Source organism: Manacus candei, unplaced genomic scaffold (assembly GCF_025592945.1).
Source record: "Manacus candei isolate 608988 ecotype Guabito, Panama unplaced genomic scaffold, ASM2559294v1 h1tg000049l, whole genome shotgun sequence".
NCBI lineage: Eukaryota > Metazoa > Chordata > Aves > Passeriformes > Pipridae > Manacus > Manacus candei.
In genome coordinates, this window is record NW_026138097.1 from 15513548 (window position 1) to 15539176 (window position 25629).

A 25629-nucleotide genomic window follows, 5' to 3' on the forward strand; every position below is an offset into this window, starting at 1 on the left:
GCTTGAGAGAAACATTTATTATTTATTCCAGAGTTGTGCGAGCCTGGGAGCTCGGTGGTATTCCACAAATCAAGCACACCAACAATCAAAACTTTCCACTATTTATACATTTTAGCAAACACAGGCATTAATGTTCATTGGCTACAAGTTACATAGTTTCGTTATTTATTAGTATTCTATCTTCTGTTGGTTAATGACTCCTTCGCTTCTCATGCTAATCAATCCGCATGCTCGGTCTTTCTCTACTTTTGAGTCAGTGAGTTTCTTGGGTCCGTGGTCCGTGAGCCAGTCATCATGATCTCCCCCATGCTGGAATTAGCTTTTACCCAGTTGGAACTGATTTCAGCACAGCTGCTGAGTTGTCTTCATTAGTTTCTTCCTTATCTTGGGAGTTTTGCCAAATATTCCTGTGCCACGTAAATTCTGCATTCTTTGTATCCGCTCTCAGTGGTGCATCCTTCTTCCCAAGCTTTGTTAATCTCCCCGTAGGTCTGAGATCATGAAAGCATGTCAAGCCCTACACCTTAACAAGGCAATTCTACAGGTAAGTCTTCCTAACAAATGGAAATCACTCAGAGCTTGTTTGTTAGCTGCTATGTGATTCACGGGTTAAATTTCCTTTCTTGTTATCAGGCTTGAAAAGAAAACAAAGAGCAAACATCAAAGAACGTCTTCTCTTAAGAAGATTTTTACATCTTCCACATTTTGCAGCGCCGCGCGGATCAGTCCAAGCCCGACTCCTGGCCCTGCACGGGACAGCCCCAAGACCCCCCCTCCCACCCCAGGAACTGCACCAGGTGGATGAGAGCGTTGTCCAAAGGCTCCCCGAACTGCTAGAGGCTCGGTGCCGTGCCCGCTTCCCCGTGGGAGGGGCGGCGCGGGTGGATCGGGAGGCGCCGGCGGCGGCTGAGGGCAGACGTGTGCTAAGCGCCCACGTGACCGCCGCGCCTCCTGCCCGGCGGAGCCACGTCCGCGGGGGCGGAGCGTGGCGGGCGCGGCCCCGGATGGAGGAGCGGGAGGAGGTCCCAGCGCCCGCTCCCGCACTCGCCGCCATTTAGACAATCCCGCAGCGGCCGCCACCCGCCGCCGCCGGGGCTGGCTGCGTTGGGTGCCGGGCCGTTGCCGCCGCCATCATGAGGCGCCTGTCGCAGCTGCTCCTGCTCGTCCTGCTCGTCTTCCCTGCCGCGCTGCTGCTCGGGGGCGCCCGCGGCGGCCCAGGTGAGGGCGGGCGGGTGAGCGGCCGGCGCTGCCCGGGCACGGGAGAGCGGCGGTGGGGCGGGAGGGATCCCTTTGGCGGTCCGGGGAGGGGGAGCCGCTCCCGCGGGGCCTGCGGAGCCCAGCGCCGCCTCCGCGACCCTCCCGCCGGGAGCCGGCGGGCGCTGCTCATTCATCGCCCCGGGCGCACCGCGCACGTGGCCGCCGGGGCTTCGGGGCCCGGCCCGGTGCCTGCGGGGCCCCGGCCCCGTCCGAGGGTGCCCCGGCGGGGTGGGGGCCGGGCCCCCGTCTCTCCCAGTAGAGCCGTCCGCGGTGTCGGGCAGGGCCCTGCGGCTGCCGCCGGGTCACCGGTCCCGGTCCCGGCCGTGACACCGGCCCGCCCAGCCCCCGCCTGGGGACGGGGCAGCGGGCTTGTTCTTTTCGCCGCTCCTCGGCGGTGCTGATTCCCACATTCCCCCGCAGATGCGCTGGCTGCCACCCTGCCTTCCCACCTCTTCTGCCGCCACCCCCCGAGTGTCCTTGGCGACACCGAGGAGCGCTAATCTCTGTTTACGCTGCAGCGTTATCTGATTCACGGTCTGAAAATTGCCTCCCTACTACTAAGTTTGGGAAGGCAGGAGAGGGAAGGGAGGCTTCTCATCCAGCTCTTGCAGTGGGCTGCAGCACATGCTGTGTGATAGTCCCTTCCCACAGCCGGCAGCTCTCCTTTCCCGCTATTGCCACATCATCATCAGCCCCTCCGACATCCATTGAAAAGACTGTAAGCTACGGATATGAAGGAGTGTGCTGGGCAGCAAAGGGTGCCTATGGCTTAACTGTACCCTGTTCATTTTTAAATTGAAATAGTCTTTCGTACACTTGCAAGTTGAAAACTTCAGCAAATAAAATCACGGTAGTTAAGGCTTAGGTTAAGTGTTGCACGTGCTCGAGCAAAAATCTTTGAGTGTACCTTCTGAAGACACTTGAGAGGAGGGGTTGTGTTTGCTTTTTCTAGCGCTGACTGACAGTTCTTTAGTCTTCGGATATACTTGTCCTGCTCAAGGATTCTTATTTCCAGTGAAAATTTTTAAATATTTATTTTAAATGCATATTTATAGCAGTTAGATCTTTTTCAGACTTGGGTAAATCAATCATCTGTTCATTTCTACTTTTTCATATGTGGAAAACGTTAGGTTTATTAACAAAAAAAAAATCTGTAGTTTTGTGCACATGTTTTAAAAGTTCTCAGCCTTGCCTCTATGTGCTGTAAACTGCGAAGGGACAGAACTTTGTCCCATGGCCAATATTTTTATTAATCATATTTGCCCAGTGTTTGAATGTATGAGGCTTGGCTCCATGAAAGCAAAGAGGCAATGAACTATCAGATTACACTTGTCTTGGAGCGTTGCTCTAGGTCAGGTTTCTTTCCTGACTAATGTTGTGGTTCTGTTGCATATATGGATATATTAGTACATTATATTGAGGTCATATTAAAAAAAGACTTTTTTTATATTTTAAAACTTGAGTGAAAATACGTGCAAAAAATAATAACTTTTAATCTACCTTTCAAAGTGTGCTGTTCTGTTATCAGTATGCTAATCATTTAGTAGACTTGCTAGTCTTAGAAGAAACAGTACTTACTAAATTAATTTCCTGGCAATAGCAATGTCTTATTTTCACTTTTTAAATTACAAAATTAAAATATTTTCATATGTTAACATGTTCCAAAATTAAGCAATAGCTTTTAAGGCAAATTTGTTGCCTTCTGCAAATTTAAGCATTGCTGAGTGAATGCTGATTTTTTTTTGTCATCCAACTGTAAACTTTTTGGTTTTGAACTTGGTGGCAGATAAATGAGTAGGTGAGAAAGTTATTAGAGAAGGAATAAGGCTGAAAGATCAACCCAGGCATCATTTTAATGTGAGGTTTTTGCAACTGAGGCTTCAGAACACTGTACTGGACAGATTTTTAAGAACTTCTTCAAACATTAGTTTGAGAATTGTATTTCAGTGTCAGTTTTCTATTCATTAACTAGACATTAAAAAGGCTTTCTTGAATTTTGTTTTGGTAGGTTCAGGTTTATTAGCTGCAGCTCAAGATGCTACAGAAGATGAGGAAGCTGTGGAAGATACTGTAGTTGAAGATGAAGATGATGAAGCCGAAGTTGAAGAAGATGAGCCAACAGACTTGGTAATTTTACATGAGTGTTACTTCAGAAGTATGAATTAGACCAAAAGTGCTTCAAGCTGGATAATTTACATATGAGTTTAGTAATGTAATTTTCAAGTAGCTATTTCCACGTGTCTGATTAAGCTTGTGTTCAGTTTGAAGTGTCAAAAGGATTTATCTTTTCTTCCTGAATTACAAGTTGAGAAACCACATGGGGACATCCTGCCAAAACTATGGGTCACAAAAAAGAACACCAAGCGAGAGAAACAGATTCTCATGGGAGCCCCCTGTAGTTCTTTTCTAGCTTAAGCTGCACCTCAGTAAACTGAGAAAAAGATTGCGCTGTGGGTCTACTTAATTCTGGCTTCTTTGTATCTACTTTCCAGGGGCAACAGAACGTCTGTTTTGTAGCCCCTTTTCACTTGCTACATTCCTAGCCTCTGACACTTGTTGCAGGGTATGTTGTGAGCATGTTGCTGTTTAGGGTCACTTGCTTCAGCTTGGCAAACGTTAAAAAAAATTTCTTTGACATAAGTTTTCTCTCAGCAGAGTCTCAGATGTCTGATTCCAGGAAAAAATAATTTAATAATTGAGTGCTACTGCAATAGGGACAGTTTGAGCTGAGTCCCTCTGGAAAAGAACCCTGAACAAAATCCCTGGGCTTTTATACTCTTACAACATGTGCACCTGTTCTTCATGCACTTTGCACGTGCCTCTTGGTTTAATGGTGATTTTTGTTCTGGGGTCTTCTTGTTCCTTATTGAGTTATTTCTCTAACTGTATTTATCTGGATGGGTTGCATCTTCTGCTGACAGTTGTGGCTTCCTAATGTTTCAGTTTGCACTGGTCTCCCAGCCTCCCTTCACATAGCTAAGCAACAGTTCAAGATTTGTTCAACTTTTCAAGGTGAAAGTTTGCAGCTTGCAGCCTAAGGCTTCAGAAACCTTAGTTATTCATGCTAATCAAAACTAATCAGACAAGACAACACAGGTAAAAGAATTCCACTAACTAAACTTAATTTACAAGACAAAAAAAATTACAAACAAAATAAATTGTAAACAAAAAAGTGAAATATTTTATGAGGGTTTGTGATCTGCTTATAGCAGCTGAGTATTAGGTTTGCTAGACACTTAGTGTACAAAATTCTCTCAAATAAGGAAGTCTGGGACATTATTAGGCAAAGATGCATAGTAAGAACATAGACCTGGTAAACTGTTCTTTCACTGTATCAGATTTTACTGATGTTGATAAGCTGGTGAGCTCATGGTTGGCCAGCTTTGCTAAGTGGTGGAAGGTATGCTATGTCAGTCCTGACAGAGTATTATTAAATAACCTTTTGAGTGTATTTTGCTTTTAATAAATAGTTTATGGCTCGGTTACAAAGCATTACACTTTTTAGACATTTCTTTTATTTGTCACTGAAAGAGAAGATACACTTGAAATCAAGATGCTAGGTGCTCAGCTCTGGTTCCCGAGTTCATGGTATGTGTATGACAGATCTAGTAGGATATCCACTGCTTCAGGTGGTCGTTTTAAGCACTGAAATCAAATGGCCTGACTTGCAAGCGGTTAGCTGAGACTGTTCAAAATTAGGTCAGCCTTGTTTTTATTTGGTGGGGGCAGTGATGATCCCATGATCCCCAAGTGGAAAATAAGCCTTTAATGCTTGCATTTGCCAAATTAAAAAGTTCATCGTCACGAAGGTGAACTTGAACAAGTGGGTCCATGAACTTGCTTAGTTCCAACAGTCTAACTGTTTCCAGGCATATATACACTTAACTAATGAAAACTGAATAGAAAGCTACTAAACACTCCCTCTATGGTGAAAGTAACTCTCGTTTGTCATATGGTTGTCTGTATTTTGGAAGTTCTTGTTTTCTAAATAGAAATATCTTAGATGTGAACACTTAACATTTAGACTCTATTCTTTTCCTTCTGCCCCCAAACAGAAACCATGCTGATGCTTTCTGATTATAAACCTTTTCAATAGAGCTAAATGCAGTTCAGATTAGTACTGTGTAAAATATAACAAATAGAAAGAAATGCTGAAAATGATGCTAATCAAGTCTAGAGGGAGACTGACTGTGCTAATCCTGCAATAGTAGGATTTGGTACTTGCCGTTGTTGCTTGCTTTGCCGCATGGGATTCTCATGAACCAAGCATGGTCTTTGCTTCACTGTTCATTATAGGATTTTTTCAAAAAAGTCTCTTGTCTTAGACAGAAGAAAAAGAGGAAGAAGACTTGTCAGGAGAGCCTAAAGCCTCACCTAGTGCTGATACAACTATCTTATTTGTGAAAGGTGAAGGTAAGAGTCCCCTGCTAATCTACCATCCTCTTTACCAATGCTTAGACTGTATCTGTTTGCTTAAAACAGTGAAGCTCTAAAACTACAGTCTGTTCTAGATTCTCTCTGTTTAGAAATTGGCTAGGTGTGGTGTATGAAGTTTCTAATAGTTGGATATTTTTTCGTGTTTCAGACTTTCCAGCGAACAACATTGTAAAATTTCTGGTGGGCTTCACCAATAAGGGTACAGAGGATTTCATTGTCGAGTCTCTCGATGCTTCTTTCCGGTATCCCCAAGACTACCAGTTTTATATCCAGAACTTCACAGCTCTCTCTCTGAACACAGTAGTTCCACCACAGAGACAAGCCACGTTTGAGTACTCTTTCATCCCTGCTGAGCCTATGGGTGGTCGTCCTTTCGGTCTAGTTATCAATCTCAACTACAGAGATGTAAATGTAAGTCTGATGTAATTCATCTGAATCTTCCTAGTTGATGTGGAGGTGTCAGGAAAGAACTGCTTAGTTGAGTTACTACCGCTTCATAAAGTGAATGCGTTTGTAATGTTTAACTAAATCACTAGGTACATAAGCACAGTAAGTGACTGCTTACATGTTTCACATTAGCTGCCCAGGCACTCTCAGCTCTTTATATGTTGCACTTAAAGTTATGTTGTCAGTGGAAGCTGGAAGGCCTTAGAACTGTATAGTAGTGGGATGTACTCCTAAAAAACCAAACCAACCAACCAAAGCCAAAGCTCTGTTTAGGACAACTGAATTTTCACTGTGCTTTTCAGATTGGACTATGCTAACAAACCCTACTACCAACCTGAATGCCACCTGCAAACTTTATTCTAGGCAAATAAATGGCCAGTAATTGCAATCTGGGGGAAGACTATGCAAAAGCATAAATGGGGATAAAACAGGGGGATTCTTTTTCTCTTTTGGTGCAGGTCAAAGATTAACGGGCCTCTGTACCTTTGTGTCGTAATAAGAACCCTTCTCTTGTTATAGGAAATAACATACTGAAGGCCAGGTGTGACTGTCTTGCTAATATCAAGACTGTTCTTTGCAGTTGGAGCAAAACATTTGTGCTTTTATGTGTTGAGTCAAACTAGCACTACTTATTACTTAATAAAGTCTTATGCAGGAGTTACTGCTTTCTAGAATTTTTCCAAGAACATGGAAAAAGATGATAAACATTTGCGTATGTGTTTAACAAATTAGTTTGAAATGTTATGTGCAAACTCTGTTATAGGGCAACATGTTTCAAGATGCTGTCTTCAATCAAACTGTTACAATTATTGAAAAAGAAGATGGGCTGGATGGAGAAACGTAAGGAGACTGGAGATGCAAGCTTAGATTGTGTCCTGGTAGAACAGGTTACTGGTGGTGCCAGTGAGAATAGTTCCTGTATCCTCATTTTATTGAATGTTAGGTCAGCTATGTTGATGGTGTAGTAGGCATCTGACAAATGTTGACAGACTGAAAATAAGAACTTTTCCCCAAAATTAAAGTCTGTATTAATAGTGGGGATCTTCAGGATTGTCAATGAGCAGTTTACAGATGTGCTTTAGCTCAGAGGACATAAGCCTGGAATAGGACCGGATGTTATACAGGTACATAGCAATTCCAAGCTGTTATTCTACTCTGCTTTTTCCTAAGAGTTAAGAGGTGCAGAGGGTCCATAGTATTAGGCTATGGGTCCTGCTGTCAAGACTGGAATAAGTTTCTGGAGCACTCCAGTATAATCTAAGATTATATAAACTAAAAGATATATTTGGAGTACAAGATAGAGGAACTCAACCATTGTTTGCACTATCCCCTATCTGTAGAAGATATCTTTCAGGAGTGATTCTTTTCAAAGATAAGTAGATCTGACACACCTTATATGTTGCAAGCATATGCCGTGCTGATATGCTTTTAAATATTTTAACACTGGAGTGGAATTTTAAGTGAACCTCTGAGTTAAAAAAAAAATTTTCTTCAGAAATACTTGTAGACAATGTTGAATATCTGAATTGTCCTGCCACAGGTAGAAATTGCCTGCTGAGCAAGCTTCCTTTTAAAAAAGGTCAGCCAAAAGAAATAGCTGTTGCATTAATTCATATTTCTCAAATAGAATGGCATAAATGAAAGAAAAATTGGTCACATGAAAATGTGTGATACTCTGAAAAAGGAGCTCTCAAAAGAATTCAGTGTATTAGAATTAGTTTGTGCAAATGTCCTGTGAATAGATAATTACTCTATAACAGGGATTTTTCAATTAAGTCTCTTGTTTAGTTTAACTCCATAATTTCCTTTATCATAAATCTGGGTTCACATGTTCAGCTTGGAATAGGTTTTTTACCTGTAAACTGCCTACTTCCCAAATTAATTTTAGATCTAACTTATATTCACCTCTTGCTAAGTATCTACAGGTATTTCTGGTAAAATTCTTCAAAACAAACCTAAATACACAGATTAAAAAAAACTATTGTTGCATAGGTAGATTCTAACTGTGGAACCCAGAACAAGATAAGCAAGGTCTTTCAAAGCTCTGTTGCAAATGAATTAAGTCCTAGTACACTACTGCAAAGCAAGTGCTGCTAAAAGCATGTAAGAGATTTTTAAGGGGTTTGTAAGTGCTTAAAGCTGTCACAAACATAAATATTGCCTATAACCCAATATCTTGAAACTTCATGATAGTGCAAAAAAGTTCTTGAATTTACACAATTTCAGTATTTATTTAGAACATTTTTCTAATTTATATAGCATTTTTCAAATGTTCTGTTGTTCAGAATTAAGTTTGATTACAGTTTCTGAAGTCAAAGTCAGAATATTTGTTAGCACTTCAGTTTCAGAATCATTGTTTTTTTTCCCACTTCTCCCCTACAAAAGTTCATATGTGGCCAAAGCTAGGCTTAGATTCTGTGCCTCTGTGTAAACTCTCTTCAGAACTTACGATTTTCATTTAATGGTTTCTTAAACTGTTTTTTAAAGGATCTTCATGTACATGTTCCTTGCTGGACTTGGTCTACTTGTCATTGTTGGCCTACATCAGTTACTAGAATCTAGGAAGGTGGGTAGTGTGTTTGTTTATGTACTTGTTAATGCAAGACCTTTCTGATGTGAAAAGAAAGCAATTCAGTAATTGTTTCTGGAATATGACAGTACAGGTAAAACTTCAGAAGATTTATTTTTGGAACCTTAGAGCTTACTGGAGAAACTAGAGAGTTTTTTAAAACTTCATAACTGAAGACATTTTGATTGCTCAGCTCTTTGGCGCCACACTGAAGCTGAATTGGAAGCTTTGATACCTTCCAGTCACTGGATGTGTGTGTCTTCTGATTCACTACTTACTGGGTAGATTTTCCCCATGCTCTCTATTTCTGCCTATTAGTTTAATCCAGATCAGACTTTGGGGAAAACAGCTGTCTAGTCCTTTATTTAGTTCTCATCAAAGCTTTGCCATAATATTGATTAGGGCCTTCTGAATTCCATTTGTAATTGCATTAATTTAGCTAATAACAGCTAAGGGTTTGTCTATGTATGTGGTTTGGCAAGTAAAAACTGTTGAAAGCTTGAAGTCTCATCTGTATGCAATGCATAGGTGATGCCTTTGTGTGGTGTGGCTTAGCATATTTTTGAAGTAACTTCACTTGGGAAAAAGTATGGGATGATTATTGTGTGTTGACATCTACTTTGCAAGGTGACATACAAGAATGTTGTACTAATCTGAGAAAGCATAATGAAACTAGTCATCACAAAGTTTGATTAATCATCAGCCATTTTTTGCAACAGGTATAATGAACTTGCCCAGGTGTGCATGAAATCTTGATGTCTTTATGTGCAATAAGTATTGTGAGGCATAAGAAATGGTAATGTGAGGCATAAGAAATGGTAATGTGAGGCTTGGGGAATAAATTGCTATTAGGAAGGATAGGTTAGCTTTAACTGCAAAGACAGCTCCATACATTGACTAGGCTTAAGTTTGTGCCTTAGTGAAATAATTACAATTCATTAAATGTAGCATTTTTAGTAATTGTGCTATCCAAACCTTCTTTGAAAGAAAAATCTTTCCTTTCTTGAATTTTCAGAGGAAAAGACCGGTACAGAAAGTAGAGATGGGAACATCAAATCAAAATGATGTTGATATGAGCTGGATTCCCCAAGAAACTTTAAATCAAATAAGTAAGTAATCTGTCTTCCACAAACTGGAGCATAACAAACCTACTTGATCAATTAATTATAATGGAATAAGTAACTGATACCCATTTCTCACAACAGCATACAACTCTTCTAGGGAATAAAAACTGTCTAAAGCACTGTGCTTAATGATTAGACTGTTACTTTAGCAGCCTGGTCTTTATTAGATCAACCGGTAAAATTTGTTCTGTAATGACTATTGGTGACTCTTACAATTTGGTCTGTAGACTGTTTTTCAACAGTATAAAATCTCTACCCAAAACCTGCATCACAAAGGAGGTTTAAATAGGAGAAAATAGCTGTCATCTCAAAGTTTCTGTAGGTTGTTTGGAAGTTTGCCTGTAGACCAAAGTTTTAAATGAGCATTAGAAGTGTATATTAACTAAAGCCACATTAAAACTTGGTATTAATGTCCTTCACAAATCCAAAATGATTAAGTTCTACTTGATACCTGAAATGACAACAGTAAACCAAATATCTGATTTCCTTAGACTGTTTGTGGATATTTCTAACTTCTCTTACTTTTTCTTCTCTTTTGCTTTCCCATGGCTTCAGTGCAGAGTAGAAGAGGTGAGGCAAACCCTTTGTGAGCTGCAGAGTGAAAGTGGTTAATGTGTTGTCCATGTAATAATTGGGCATGGATAGAAGTACAGCTTCCTGCATGCAATGCCTGGTGATGTAGCATGAGCAGTAAAAGATAACAGAACAGATGCGTGCAATGGCACAAATGCATTTTATGTACTTCTAAATTTATGTTTTCATGTATTTTGTGTATGCATTTCTGGTTATATTGTAGTCACATAGTTTCAGTAGGATACTGCTGAAGTATTGTTGTCTCTTCTAACAGTTCCCAGAACTCTTTATCTAAAAGGCAGATGTGTATTTTGCCTTCTCTGCTACCTTAGTGTAATGTCAAACTGATATTACATAAGGACGGTGGAGGGACTATTCATGACCAATGGCTGAGTGCATCTTGTTTAAGTGAGAAACAGACCTCACCCTTGGGTATAATAGTTTACTAATCAGGTTTATCTTCCTGCGTCTTTCTTATCTGGGTGAACTATCATCAGAAGCACTGGCTGGTGTGAGGTGAGAGAGCCTCAACAAAGTGCATCCTAGACAAGATGTAAACAGAAGTGCTTTGAAAACCCTTTGTGGGACCTACCTTTACTTGGCAAAGACTGCTCTTTTAATGAAATAAGCATATTCTGAGCTTCATTTAGTGTAGAAGGGCTAGAGGCCTTAGGTCTGATATGTGCCAGGAGCTGATGACTTTGCTTTTTTTATTCCTTCACCCTTTTTACTCTATTTACAGGACTATTGCCCTACTTGTGAAGATGTAAGCTTTCTTGTGTACATTGTTTTCTGTGAGACACAAGAATGATAGTGTAAAATCTAGGCACAGAAATCTGAAGTCTCAATCTAGCAAGAAAAACTAAATGCTGTTTTTTCTGAATAACAAGCTGTCTTTAAACAGGTTCAAATCCTGGTAATGTTTGGGTCCTGTCCCAGTCCCTTTCTTAGCCAAATAGATATTCATGTCTTTTCATATCTTAATACTTGAAGTCTAGGAAAATCTGATGTAAGTCGAACAATTAAGTTGTTCTTAATTGTTGTTTACTCAGCTCCCAGTTAGCTTCAGTTAGAACTCTACATTAGAGTTCTTTAAAATATGTAGCCTTTAAGGTATTGGAGGTTCTTGAATTTTTATTGCTGAAAGACATGTACTGATTGGCTCATAGTAGCATGATGGCTGCTCCTTGTGTTTGCACATACTCTCAGCGAAGTTATTGGAGATTCTTCTGTTTTAAGAAAATGTGCATTTTTAAGTCAGCAGGTGCACATATCAATCACTTTAGCACTTCATACAGTATTGAAGCTTCTCTACAATAATCATAGAACCATAGAAGGATTTGTATTGGGACCTTAAAGTTCATCTAGTTACAACCTCCCTGCCATGGACAGGGACACCTTTCACTAGACAAGGTTGCTCAAAGCCCCATCCAACCTGACCTTGAACATTTCTAGGGATGGGGCAGCCACAGCTTCTCTGGGCAACTTGTTCCAGTGCCTCACCACCCTCACAGTGAAGAATCTTCATGGGGTATCTGATTATAAAGTGCATCTTCATAGTCAAATGTGGATGCTTTCCGGAAAAGTGGGATTTTTCACAAGAAAAACACTTATCTTCAGCTACTAGTCTATATGAATGTGGAAATGCTTTATGCAAGACAACTTGCTGAAAGGAGAGTCAATCATAAATTCTTCAGGAAGGCAAACTCAAGTCAGTATTGATCAAAATAATTCATTAACTTTATGAAAGTGTAATTACCGAACATGAAAGTTTTCCAAACAGAGGAGTGGGGTGGAGATGGTGTAGGTTTTTGGTTCTGGGTTTTTTCGTATTTTAGTAACTGGCTAGAGCAAACTTCACCCTGGAGTTGCATGTTACAGAATGGAAACGTTTTTTTGTTACCTTCTATTTAGTATGAAAAAGGCTGAACAAGTTGCTTGAATCTGCTTCTCTGTGGTGATACATTGCATTAGCAGGGCAGTTTGTCTTCTGTTTGGGAGGAGAAAAATACATAGTCGTGTAACAATTGCAATTGATGCAACTGTAACTCCTTTTTTCTTTTTTTTTTCCATCCAGATAAAGCTTCACCAAGGAGGTTGCCCTACAAGAGGGCACAGAAGAGACCAGTGGGCTCTGATGAGTAATATTAACTAAGTACAACAGTTGAACCTTTACTAATCCTGCCTGTTTGGTTTTTTTTTTGGATTGGAGTAGTGCAGAGAATCCATATCACCATAAGGAAAAAATATTGCTAAACATTTGGACTGAACAGATTAACTGAATGGTGTTAATATTACTGAAAATGCACTTCTCTTTAAATTTTTTTTTTTTAATTGTTGGGGGGTGGGGGAAGGTACCCGTTAAGATTTGTGCCTGCGTGTGTAAGCGGTTGGTCTTAACAGAAACATGTTACCTGAAATGTGCCTTTAGAGTTCTTTGTAATGCTGGCTTGTCATCTGTACATTGTCTTTGAAGGATTTTTCTCCTCTCCTAATCTGAATGTCTAGTGGCTTAATCTGTCTTGATTGTATCATATCTGTATCAGAATCTGTATGCATTTCTCTTCTTCAGTAAGTAACATTATTCTTTACAGCATGCACACACTGAAGTTTGTGTGCGTGGTCCCATTTCAGTGGCCAGGCACTGATCATCTAGACTTCTGCATAGTTTGCATTCTAAAGGCACAATTGGGTATAGCTGCTTGTAGTGGTAGATATTTTGCTGCTGTTTTGATCTGGGCATGCAGTGACCTAAAAATCTGGACTTATCTGCACAGATGTTAGAAAGACTCTTACACAGCAGCAGAACTTGTGAAGCATGGAATTTGTGTGCTGAATTGGTATTACTACATAAATCTTTTTTATACCCAACTTGGTAAATGGTTAGTTATTTGAGTCGTGCCAGCAGCTTAAGTATTCAGATTATAGTGGTAGTTCTGCAATGTTTACTCAAGAAACTATTGGACAAGACAGAACAACTTTTCAGTAAGTTCTTGGTTCTCTTTCCTAAAAACTAGAATGCCATATGTATCCAAATGTTGATTTTGGGCTTTTTTAAAGCTTTACAAGGATTTGCTGTACACACTTGAAACTGAATTTGAAAAATGGTTTTTATTGGCAAGCTATTTATTTCACCCTTTATGGTTTTTAAATCTCACTCATCTTTCTGCTGCTCAGTACATTGGTCATAATTTTTTTTTTTCACTTTGTCTTTCTTACTAGTAACACAGATGCGTATTCATCACTAACCACATGTTATTTCAGTACTCAAGCAGAAAAGCTCTATGAAATCAAAATGAGATTCCCTTTTGTGCTTACATGATTACCAGGTACTGAGGTATTGATCCACACCCACTGCATTCAAGAATTTAACTGACAGGGAAAAGAGCAGATATACAGTGTCAGTTTGCTGCCATTCAGGCACTTGGACAAGGTGTGAGTTGCTTGCATCTAAACTGCGTCTCTTCCTGTGTCTGAAGGTTATCTGGAAGCTCCTTTAGGTCAGGAAGAGGCATCAATTTGAAACCTCTGTCTTCTTTCCCTGCCCTTTCTGATCCCCACCTGTAGAAATGCTCTTTTAGATCTAAACTTGCTCTGCAGGGGCTGAGCTTCTGAGTCAATGAATGCTAAGCAATATTTCCAAGTCCTGTCACTGTGTGTTTGAAGCATCTAAGCTCTGAAACTACCTGTACTGGCACTATTTTATTATACACTTTTCCAGAATGAACTGTGAAGATGTTCTTGACTCATCTTGCTATGGAAGAGATGTTTTATTCAACTTTCTGAAAATATAGCTAGTCCAGGCAGAATACTTTTTACAGTTAAGATTGCTTTGTTTTCATACAGATCACTTAGCAAACAGTTGAATGCTGCCTTCATAAGAGGTATCTCCACTCAAGTTGTGTGGAACAACTTTTTTTGCCTTTAGTGATGCAATCTGTGATTCTGTGGTAGGTTTGAGGGCTTATATTCAAGCTTGCATTGATTCAACAGAGTGTTTATGTATTAAATGCTTTATATACTAAAGCCCTATATTTATTGCAGCACCTGATACACTGAACTCTTAAGTTCCCTCTTTTGGATTATGTCTCTAACCTGACATCAAGAGGGTTTTTTTTTTTTCACCTCTGGTAATAGGTCATCTTGAACTGTGTGCTCTAATTCTTCCCAAGGATCCAAAGGTACTCTCTGAGGGGGTGGTGATGAGAGCTACTCTAGATACAGTGGTACACTGGGAAAAAAGACAAAGGATCAGAACAGAGGATGCTAATTTGTAATACTCTAGTCTTTGTTGAGATAAATAGATTAGCCCTTACTGACTGAGTCCTGGAGCAAATGTGGCCTTTAGAAGCTGAAGGACTGTACAAATAAGAAGTAACTACTTGAAGGTTTCAGCTCTTTTCTCTGCACTTGAAGGTTACCTTCCAAATGCTTAAGCTCTAAGCATGAAGGAAGAGAGGAGGCATCTTGCTTAGGAATCAGCACTGGCAATGTCCAGTTGTGCCAAACCCATCTTTCTGATCATACAACTTGGCATTCACTGTGGATGGTTCACAGTAATTTTCTCAGCCAGAAGCAGTTCATAAGAACAGTGGCCAGTAGACCACTACTGCTCATGATAAATGTCATAACAGTTTTGAATTACTTGTTTCTCTTTAATTTGCTGTAGTTGAAACTTAGCAATAACATTCCAGTATGCAGTGGAAACCGAACTTTGGCATCTCTAATATTATTTCTAGTGAATAAGCCAGTCTACTATACTCATTTTTCTTCAAATGGAAGAGTATACTTGCTGCTTTATCCCATTGGTTAGAAACTTTTATTTTGGTACTTGAATTTTCTACTCAATTTTTAAACACACAGAGATAGCTTAGTGTCACAGGTATGTTATTGGATATCATTATTACCAGCTGTGTAGGGTATCCTTTCACTGACTTAAAGATGAGACAATAGCAATTCTACCTGTCTCTATGCCACCCCTTTCCATGTGGCAGCATAAGCATTATTATAATCTAGCGTTCTCACCGCCATTCAGCTGGCTTAGTACACTGCCACACCACTGCTCCTGTGAGGTTTTGAGAAAGTTTCACAGTGAGAACTGTAAAAGACGTGGGCTAGAGTTTCTTCCTAATTAGTAAGAGATGTTAAAGTGGTTTTAGACAGCACATAAACCATGGCCTTAGAGTGAAGGACCACTATTAATTCCTTTCTCACAGCTCCTTAACTTACTCAAAAAAATTGTGTAGACTTAACAATTCCACACTTGGGGTAAGAAAAACTGCTTTAGAGTTCATGTCTACAAAGCATTGAGCTAGATTTGAACTGCATGGGATACTTGTAGCCTTCTGTATGCTGTCTGCTTCATGACAGCAGTTCATTTTTTCCCAGTATCATTTAATCTGAGAAAGAAGAGTGGCTGCTGTCAGACTAAAGGATTGAAGCATCACCTTAATTCTTCATGTACAAAATTATTAAATTGCAGACTAGTGATGGTAGTGCTTGTTTAAAGAGTTATGCTGAAGCTCTTCCTTAGCTTGGAACAGGTATAATCAAAATTATCATTCACTGATTATTCCTGGAATGCACGGTGCTAAACAAAGTGTTGCAGGTGAAAGCTCTGAATTCAGGGAAGTAGCAGGGAAGCCAAATAATAATGTGGGCTGGTTGTCCCATTTTTCAGTGTGCCTGATGTACTGAGCAGTAAAGAGTGTTCTCTTTTCTCCTCCAAAGGAAGGACACTGCCTACCTCATAGGAGTGACACAAGGGCTGTTTCAAGAGTGTTTTGAAGTTATTTGAGACTTGCACAATATGCTTCCGTGGAGATAGTAAGACATAGCACTAGTGTAGCTTGCTGGCAATTGCATACATAGATCCATACTGTACCAGTTCAGTCCCCTCACTGAACAGAACTCAGCAGCTTTACACTTAGACATTTCTAAAATTCACAGAGGAATCGCAATTAACTTACAGAGGAGAGCAAAGCCAGAAAGATCTCCTATTTTCTGCAAAGGCTTATGGGCGGGCTAAGTAACATTCTTCTGACATTTTTCCATTTATCTTTTCAATTTTCCCAGTGACTTTTTTTAATCAATTGATACAGATGATTGTTTGTGTAGCTACAATCAACAGTCAGTTTAAGAATGACTGATTGTTTTGGATGATTAAGTTCAGATGTACTGCAACCGAAGTGTTAAATTAACATTTAGGTTTTTACCTGCTGACTTCCATTTATAGGTGAGATCAGATCTCTTTAAAACAGCTGCAGGTTTTTGTAAATTATACTTGATTTTTTTTTTCTTAGCATTGTGTAGCTTTTTTTCTTTTTTTTAATAAAGCATGAGTATGGCACCAAAAAAAGGCCTTTTCCTTGAAAAGCAACCTGTTCTTGCAAATATGCAAAGAGTGGAAAAAATACTATTCTTAAAAAGCTGCTTTCTACAAGTGTAGTTGGGATGGAAATAATATTGAGCAAATACACTGTTTTGGACAGTGGACTCATAATTAAGATTAGGATTCTTTATAAGAATGAGGGAGGGCCCTGGGAAAATGTTCAGTAAGTTCTTGAATCCTCATCTGTTAAAACTGAGCCATAGTCCCCTACATTTCTAGAAGGAATAACCTCCTGTTAAACCATAGGCAGTGGAAAAAGGATTTGTTAGGATGCTTAAAGGTTGCTGAAGCACAAGGTTTTAATAAGGCCAAATCCTTATGGCTTTTCCATGAATGCTTGTTATCTGACCAAACAAACATGATGTTCCAGGCAGTAATTCTGACAGTAGCAGTTCCAGCAGGTGTATTGTATCCAAACAGAACAAGGTAAGACTTGCTGGGGAAAAAAGCTGACAAAAATGGCTTAAAAATAAAGGATGCTGGGACTCCTGTATTTGTGAACTATATCTGTGGATAAATAAGGAAAAAATTAAAAGCAGATGTGTTGATGTATTTTTAGGTCCGAGAAGACATAAAAATAACTCTGAAATTTGAAGCCTGCCTCATCTTTCCCTGAAAAAATCAAGATAGGTTTTTAAGATCTCATCTTGGTATCTCTTCTTTCTAAACCAGTTATTGCAGTCTATCTATCTGCCTGTCTTTTATGTCCCCTCACGTTAGTAGTCTTGGCTATAAATTTATATTAGCCAAGATGCAGTAATATTTCATCATTACAACATCGCAGTCCTGTAACTGATGAGGAAAAGCTGAAGCTTAATTTGCCTTTCCTCCTCCCTCTCTGTCTGTTCAGCTGACATAGAAACCACAACTTGTCCTACCTTAACTGAGTTTTCCCTCTGCCACTTAAATTCACAAAATGAAACCGCCACTTAAGAGCTGGCTCTTTCACACAGCAAAGAGAATGCTTGGAGGTGATGTACTTAGTCTCACAATTGTCTGAATAAGGGAGATTTTCAAGATGATCTCACAGCACATATTCTAGTAAAGAAGGTTCAGTCCTGCCCTGCAGGGCCTGGATGGAGCTACACAGTGTAATTTTCATAGACATGAAGCTGCTTGATGAAGCATGTGGGATTAAAGCCTTTACCCTGGAAATAAAATATGGTACTGGGTTCACTAGATGGAAATTATTACAGCCAGCAATACCCAAATCTGCCAGCTGAGGGATCTCCCAAGCCTGTGACAACTGCTCCTCATAACAGACAAGTACAAGAGAGCTTTAGCCCCTTCTCAAAGAGCAGCATCTACATGGATGGGTTAGAGCATCTGTGTCTAGCCTTTCTTAATCATTCCTTGCTGTATCTTGGTCACCAGAGTAAATCTGAGCAATATATTTTTCTGTGCTTTTCAGAAAATAATTGCCAGATGTGAAGCTTGAAGTCAGAAAAGCTGTAAGTGGTTGTGTCTTGCATTTGCTTCCAGAAAACATCAGGGCTGTAGCCACCCGCACTGTCACTGCAAGGTGTTGCAGAGGCAAGGTTTATAGGGATGCTGCATACACACTGCCTCTGCCACCTGCTGTCTCGGTGCTGGTTCCACAGTCAGGTTTCCCGTGGTTAGAGTTGGATTAAATTGGACCTTTTAACCCCATATGCACCTTGACCACAGTCAGATAAAAAGAGGTTCTCATTCAGCTTTTCCATGAAGACTGGATCAAAGAGCCCAGACTGTTCAGAACACTGAAGCAGCTTCCTTGCCTGAACTGGATCCACAGGACTGCAGAAGCAAGCAGGGGACACAACCTTGCTAGGACAGCATGCTTGATCCCAGCCACAGCTGGCAAGTTTTCCACCCCTAAGTTTTCGAGAGAGAAGGAAAGAAAGAACACACTGTTTTCTTTAGCAAGGAGGAAAGTCTTAAAATACCCTATTGCAGGTTTCCAGTGCAAAGGAAATGCTAGAATTTAAATAGTGTCTGATGACTGTTACATGCAGTGTGGCAAACATTGTCACCAAAATAACAGGTTATATTTAGAAGCAAGTTTAAATACCCTAAAAACACTTGATCATGGAGTGCAACGTTTTCTTTAGAGCCAGTAGTTAAGACTTAGTTAATGTTTGGTTGTTTGTAATAGTGCTTCATTCATGGAGAGTGGAATTAATTTCTCACAGCTGAAAATGACATTTTGCCCTCTTAATTTTAACTTGTTGCTGCTGCAAGCAAGCTGGAAACCAGGAAGCACATCTTGCTGTTAGGCACCACGGGAACGCCAGTGCATGAAAGAGGATTTAGCTTGTATTTTAGGAACTATGCTACACTCCTCTCCAATGTATCAGTAGTTTGACAGGTTCCCTCAAGGTCCTCTTGAGACTGAACTCAGTCTGCTCCCGTTTAAAGCATCTCACTGAGTGTCACTTACTGTTCCATTAGTTAGGTGCAGTGCTCCTTGTAGTTAGTAATTTCTTTCTGTGACAATCCCCAAGGGCCATCGCCTCTCATTCCTATTTTGCTGAATTTATAGAATTGCACCAACCCAGACGTCACTGATTCCCTACAGTGGAAATAACTACTTGCCATCAGGGATCTGCTAACAAACTGCAAAACATTCCTCAGCTGTAGTTCAGTAAAACACTGCTGGAAGGAACTGGGGGAGAGGCTGCTATCGCTTTTAATTAAGTGTTGTTCAAATTAAGTATGTTCATTTTTAAGCAGGTGTTTTGCAGCTGCTAAAGACTTTTCTTTTAGAAAAGGAGTTCAAAACTGTCAAAGAGGTGCACTCACCAAAAAGTAATAGCGAAATGCATTAAAGGCAGCGTGTGGCTCTGCAGCCTGTGCCAGAACACGTTACCACGAGGTGCACATGTTGCTCAGTTCTCCAGATCCCTCTCTTTCCCTCACCTACGAGCTCGTTTTCTAAGAGGCTCTGTGTCTCAGGTAGCTGTGCTAGACAGCCCCTGTGGTTTTAACTCCAAAAGATACTGACAGATAGTGGTCTAGACACGAACCCAGAAATCAAACTCGCTGTGCTGTGGTGCAGACTTCACAGACTGCTGTGTATATGCAGGCAGGTTGATACTCTGATTTTCTCTGACTGTGGAGTATAATGGACCTGATACATGTAACCTTGAAGCTTCAGTCACACAGGCACCTTGAAGGCAGCAGATGAAATGGTGTTAAACATCCTGCCACCAAAAAGACTTTCTGGCATAGTGTGCAAAATCCAGGAATATTGGATCCTACTCAGCAGCAGCGCATGTGGTAGAACATGGGAGGCCATGTGCTACCTCCTCCCCAGCTGCTCCCTAGAAGCCCTGTGCATCAAGTAGGGCTGCGCTTCACTAGAATTAGAAGAAAACAGCAATGATGGTTATATTTTTTGTCTAGAGCCAGGTTTTACCTGGTCACCTTCCCATTCCCAAGCACAGGTCATGTGGTAAAGCTTGAGTTGCAAATACTTGGGAGAAATACTGGTCAAAGCAAGCCTATGTCTCACAAATAGCACTACCATCACCCAAAAATAAGATACAAATATTTCTTTTGGGTGCAGATTCATTAGAAGTCAGATGCTGCTCATTTAAAACAAACCTAAGCTGTCATTCTCTGTAGGATCAGGAGATGGGAGGAAGCTTAACAGATCAATTGCTTTAGTTACCCAAACATAACTGACCTTGTTCCTGCACCCACTCCCTGTCTGGAGGCAGGAGCTGATAGTGCTGTGTGCGCACACTCAGGAAGGACCATTTCTTTGCACATTTGCTGCCAAGAGGCACGTTTTGCTGTTCCTCATGCCCCAGCTGCTCAGATCATGCCCTGTAGTAGAGCTACCAACCCTCTGGCTGACATTTTGTCCTAACCTTCACACATTTTTATGAGCAGCACGGCTGCGCTCCACGTGTGGTTACAGGCTAAAAATTACCGACGGAAAGTCAGCCCATAGCCGTGCTGGCCTTTACTGCATTAACCTCTGCCTCCGAGATTATGAAAACAGATCAGGCCTTTCATGACGAAAAGCCTTTTCTCCAGCAGATTTCTCTTATTTACAGCCTCCCATTAACTGATATTCGTAAGCTGCTTCACAACCCTCTGCTGAAAGGCTCTACAGAAGTTCAGGCGCTTTCACAACAGCGTATTCCAAACACCCATCGTCCAGAGTTTCCTCATACACTCCTGGCAGTTTTCCCTGACAAACAAGAGACAAATCTGGCACAGGAGAAATAAACTAGCACAGCAAAGAAGAAAGCTATTTTCGGTTCCTACTACTCAGAGGATTGCTACGTTTACTGCATTACTCAGTGAGGTTGGGTGAGCCAGAGGAGTCTTCCCACTTACTACTGTTTAATATATGAAAAAAACTGCTTCCCTTTTGTGAGGGTCTTTTTTTAGGCTGAGGGGGGACTTGAGAACTGAAGGTAGGAGGCAATACTAGAATTTTAGGAAAGCCTCAACAATATTTCTCAACTCCATTTAATTTCACCTCTACAGGGTGATTTCAGATGTGTCCTGAAATGAAGGCATCTTGGCACCTTACCTAGCAATACCCTGAAGGTTTTCATTTCCATAGAGAAACCAATCAAGTTTTTTGTCTGTGTGGCACCCCATTAACACACTGGCATGTGTATGCAGGTTATATGCCACTTACCTGAGGTGACACTTGCATATATCAACATCAAGGCAGATGCTCCTATATCTGTTGGGCATCCCATTCTGTGCAGTAACCTACCAGCAGACTGCTGCCAGCAGTGTCTTCACTGCTGTCTTGGAGCAGGCCAGCTGCCCTCTGACTCTCCACTGTATTTCTCCCAAGTATTAAACCACTTAATTTCCTTTTTAAAACAAGGTATTTCTGGAAAAACAGTTTCATAAACATATTTTTAGAGTGCTGAACATGCTGCTGCTCACAAACACAACACTCTTACCCCCAACCTAACCTTCACCCCATCCCTTGCTTTAAATAGGCCTCCCTGCCCAGGTGAAGCCACTGATGGGTCCTGGCAGCACACAGGGATGGTGCTCTTGCAGCTTTCGCACCTGTAGAGTTGCAGCTGGTGAGACATCCCAAATAATTCTGTCCCAGAGCACTCCTCCCTATGCTGTGCCCCCATCTCAGTCCTCTAATAGTTCCCAAGCAAACACGAGTACCACTAGACGAGTGAGTCCCTCACTTGTCCTGGGGCTAAGGGCACACACCACTTGTGTCTGACACCCACTCAACGTGTGGGAGAAACACCTTGGGCTTACTTGGTATAAATCATCCTTTCAGGATTGTCGAGAAGGGGCTAAATCATCTCAAACTGCATTCCCAATACACAGTCCTCAGCTGAGGGGACTAGGAAAGACACCATTGAGGTCATATTGAGAAAGGCCAAGAGGTATGAACTTGCTGAGTGCAAGTCTGTGCATCTGGAGGACATGCTTCAGACATACTAGATGAGGCTCCATGAACAAACCACTTTTCCTGTTAATGTTCCTAAAAACGAGAGGAACAGGCTGTGACCATACACCCGCTCAGCAGAGTTGTTGGCTCAGGAACCCCAGCTGTGCTGAATCTCCTGTCATTTTAGAGATATTTCCATTTTCTCTAATCCTGTGATCCAGCATGGCACTAATTTCCAAAGACTAGGGAAATCCAGCAGCAAATCTGCAGGTAGCTGCAGTCACTGGTTTCCAGACAGTGACAATACGCTCCCGAATGTTCGTTTCCCCTGTTCCCTGTGTGTGCATGTGAGGACATGGAGCAAGGAGCACAACTCCAGTGTTGGGCTGGAGGCCAAACCCAGGAACTCCAGAGCACACCCAGGACTCAAAGTCCAGGGGTCACCACAGGGAAGTGGTGATATGCCACCAACCTGCAGTGCACACACAGCCAGGCGACCGCTCACATCCCCAGGTCAGACACCGCACAGGCAATCCAAGATGCAGATACCAGTCAGATCATGCCATCCCACTTAGGCTAGATACATACCTTTTCCTACACACACACTTCCCTCTTCCCCAAACCTTGGACCATTTTTCATGAAACATTCAGCTCCTCCCTAGCATGAAGGAGGTTTTCAAAATCCCCCAAGTCAATTCCTTCTTTAAACAGATTGGAGCACAAAACCCAGCATCTCCCTCATTGCCCCTTTCGCTGTTGCAGCACAGCCCCTCCCTTGCACAGGTGATTACAGTTAGTGCCAAGGAAGGGGAATGGGGGGAAAATATTTTATGCAGCTCCTTGGCTGGAGGCTCAGGTGACCTATGACACCAGAACATGCTGGTGCATTGTACAGGTTATACTCACTTCCCTCCCTGACGTTGGGTACTCCAGTACTCAGGTTCTTGGAAATGCTGGCATGGCCCCTTTTTGCACAGTCCAGCTGTTAAGAGATGTTCTGTCAGAGTGGGTGATAAAAAATGGCGCCAGTTAGACTGACATACAGAAAGTGCCGATTATTCTGTGCTGGGGTCTTGTCTCCCTTTTACAGGTAGTCCTAAGCCTCAGGGTTTCTAAAAGTGACATTTTCAATCCCACTGTAACTCTACACAAAGGCCTAAAGAGTACGGCATGTGTGACTCCCCAAACCAGAGACTTGCGAAGAAGGAAAAGTTTCAAGTAAACTTTTACCCCTTGCCACCTTTGTTAGTTGAATTGTGACCGATTTTGTTTGAGAAAGGCTTTTTTTCAACAGAACAGGCCAAAACACTATGTTAAGTGTCAACAGCAAATTATTTCTGATTGTACTCACTTTCTGAAGATGTTGGTGTAGGCATTCAGCCCTCCCATCTCTCAGATTCTGGCTACTTTTTGACAGCTGGATAATGGAAAACAAATACCTTTATTCCTTTCTCTTTACCTGTTTGCAATTCAGTAGCAGCAAAGATGCAAAAGATGCTCCAACCAGGGTCTGCATCTTGCCTTGGGACAGCCAGTTTTTACCCAGTCCTGCTATCTCCAGCCCATTCCCACAGCCCACAGCTTCATACTCCACACTTGGGAAAAAACCTCACTCTCCTGGTGCCCCTCGCTGCCAAGGCATCCCTGTGGTGGCACAGGACTTACATCTTCCCCAAACCTTAATGCTCTGGGCTAAGTGTGTGGCCTCCATGCCTGAGGCACTGCTGTGAGAAAGATCCACAACACAGGGGCTACGCCACTCTCTGTCCATGCTTGGAGATTTAGCCTGCAGCTTTACCTTTAAACACAGTGGGGAAAAAATCTTTAGGGAATGAGATAAGGAATCAGCAAGTTGGAGGAAGCACACAGAGACACCACTACCACCTCCCCACCTCTCTGTTAACCTGATGTTTCAGGCCAGATCTGCTGCTGGAGTTGGTGTGGGGAGGAGTGGAGGCAGAAAGAGGGAAAGGGAAATGCCAGTAAGGAGCAAAGTTCAGCTGGCCCTGCAGAGTGTCACCCTGTCAAAGGCAAGAAGAGCAGGGAAATTCCCAAGTTGTGAATAGTCACTGCAAATTGAGGTAGAAGGAGAAAAGGGCTGGGTACAGCAATTATACCCTTCCATGGCCAAGAACCAAGTGCTTTCTAAGTCATCTATTTCATAAGTAACTAGTCACAGTCACTTCCTAGCCACATAAACTCATCCCATTTGATTTTACACCTCCTGACAGGTCCCCACTCCACTTGGATGCAAGCTTCCCATCAGTCTCACGAGAGGAGAGGAGACACAGGTCAGTGGGTGGGAGAGGGAAGATTTGTTTTCTGCTGGTTTCCTCCCTCAGAAATCATGCCTCCACCCCCTCAGCCCACCCAGAGAGCATTCACAGAGCCCCACTTCATCAGGTATCCTCGGTTTGGGGCAGAGCTGACTGCTTTTCTTTGAACCTGGCCCTCTTAAGGGAGGAGGGACCAGCTCCTCACCAGAGGAAGTGCTGAGGAATTTTGACATCTGTCAGGAATGTGCAGGAGGCTTGAGGGAGGAAAGCAGCAGCAGTTCATCCCAAGTCTGTCTCTCTCATTCTGAACCTGGTTCAATTCCCTGCCAGAAAGAGCCATCGCAGCAGGACTTAGGAAGATGGGGATGCTTCAGCTTCACTGCAATTCCCTGGCCTCCAGAGCTGGATAGACAACTCAGATGATTCTTTGGCTCACTGTCCTGTGAAAGGCATTTTATTTATAGGAAGGCATATAAAATGCAACTAAGGCAGCTCTGACAAGCTAAACCAAGGGATTTCTCTCTTTGTGACACATGCACGTGGCTTTTGAATACATCCCGAAGAGTTCACAACCATAAACACTTATGCAAGAAAAATACTACAGTGGCAGAAACCTACTTAATTTATACAGAAAGCAACTGATATAGTGTTAATCACCACAGCTGGAAGGACACTCACTTATGTGACCATGGGGCTCAATTAGTAAAAAAAAGGAAAGAGAACCCTGACCCACCTACGCAGGAAAATCAGCACCAAAGTACTTTCCTGTTGTATTCGGCTGCTCTGTTGAGGAACTACACCAGGAGAAAAGCAGCATTTCAAAGGGGCTTGACTACTAGAAAATGGTGGTCAAAAGGAACATGCATTTTCAGAGTGCTGCAATCATCTGCAACTCAAACTCAGATCAACCGAAGGAAGAGAAATGCTGATGCTACTGGCACAGATAAGCTCTGGCTTGTACATCGTTCTCCAGCAGAACTAAGTCTGAGAGCAAGTTACAACAAACCCACAAGAAGAGCCACGTCCATTTCATAACCTATAATTTTTAAATATAACATTTTATTGCTTAGATGGTTTGATACAGAACAAGTTTTACTTTTTATTTTGAATTTGGAAGTACTGTACAACTGAATAAAAAGAGGAATAAAAGTACCAAAACAAATGTGTGATTCTCTGTTCAT

General features: G+C 41.7%; 1 protein-coding gene across 3 annotated transcripts; it reads left to right on the top strand.

Moving 5' to 3' along the window:
- The first annotated feature begins 978 nt into the window (after positions 1-978).
- Positions 979-25617, top strand: SSR1 (signal sequence receptor subunit 1). Of its 3 annotated transcripts, XM_051799095.1 has the most exons (10): positions 979-1218; positions 3266-3384; positions 5583-5670; positions 5843-6105; positions 6905-6981; positions 8629-8707; positions 9726-9819; positions 12485-12548; positions 24404-24463; positions 24779-25617. In XM_051799095.1, exons 1-10 carry the CDS (start codon positions 1134-1136, stop codon positions 24801-24803), a joined length of 954 nt encoding a protein of 317 aa, XP_051655055.1. In that variant the 5' UTR covers positions 979-1133; the 3' UTR covers positions 24804-25617. The 3 variants fall into 3 exon arrangements, with proteins under 3 accessions (XP_051655055.1, XP_051655056.1, XP_051655057.1); XM_051799096.1 differs by lacking the exon at positions 24779-25617 and having other exon boundaries at positions 12485-12562; XM_051799097.1 differs by lacking the exons at positions 12485-12548; positions 24404-24463; positions 24779-25617 and adding an exon at positions 10390-10439.
- Positions 25618-25629: the final 12 nt, after the last annotated feature.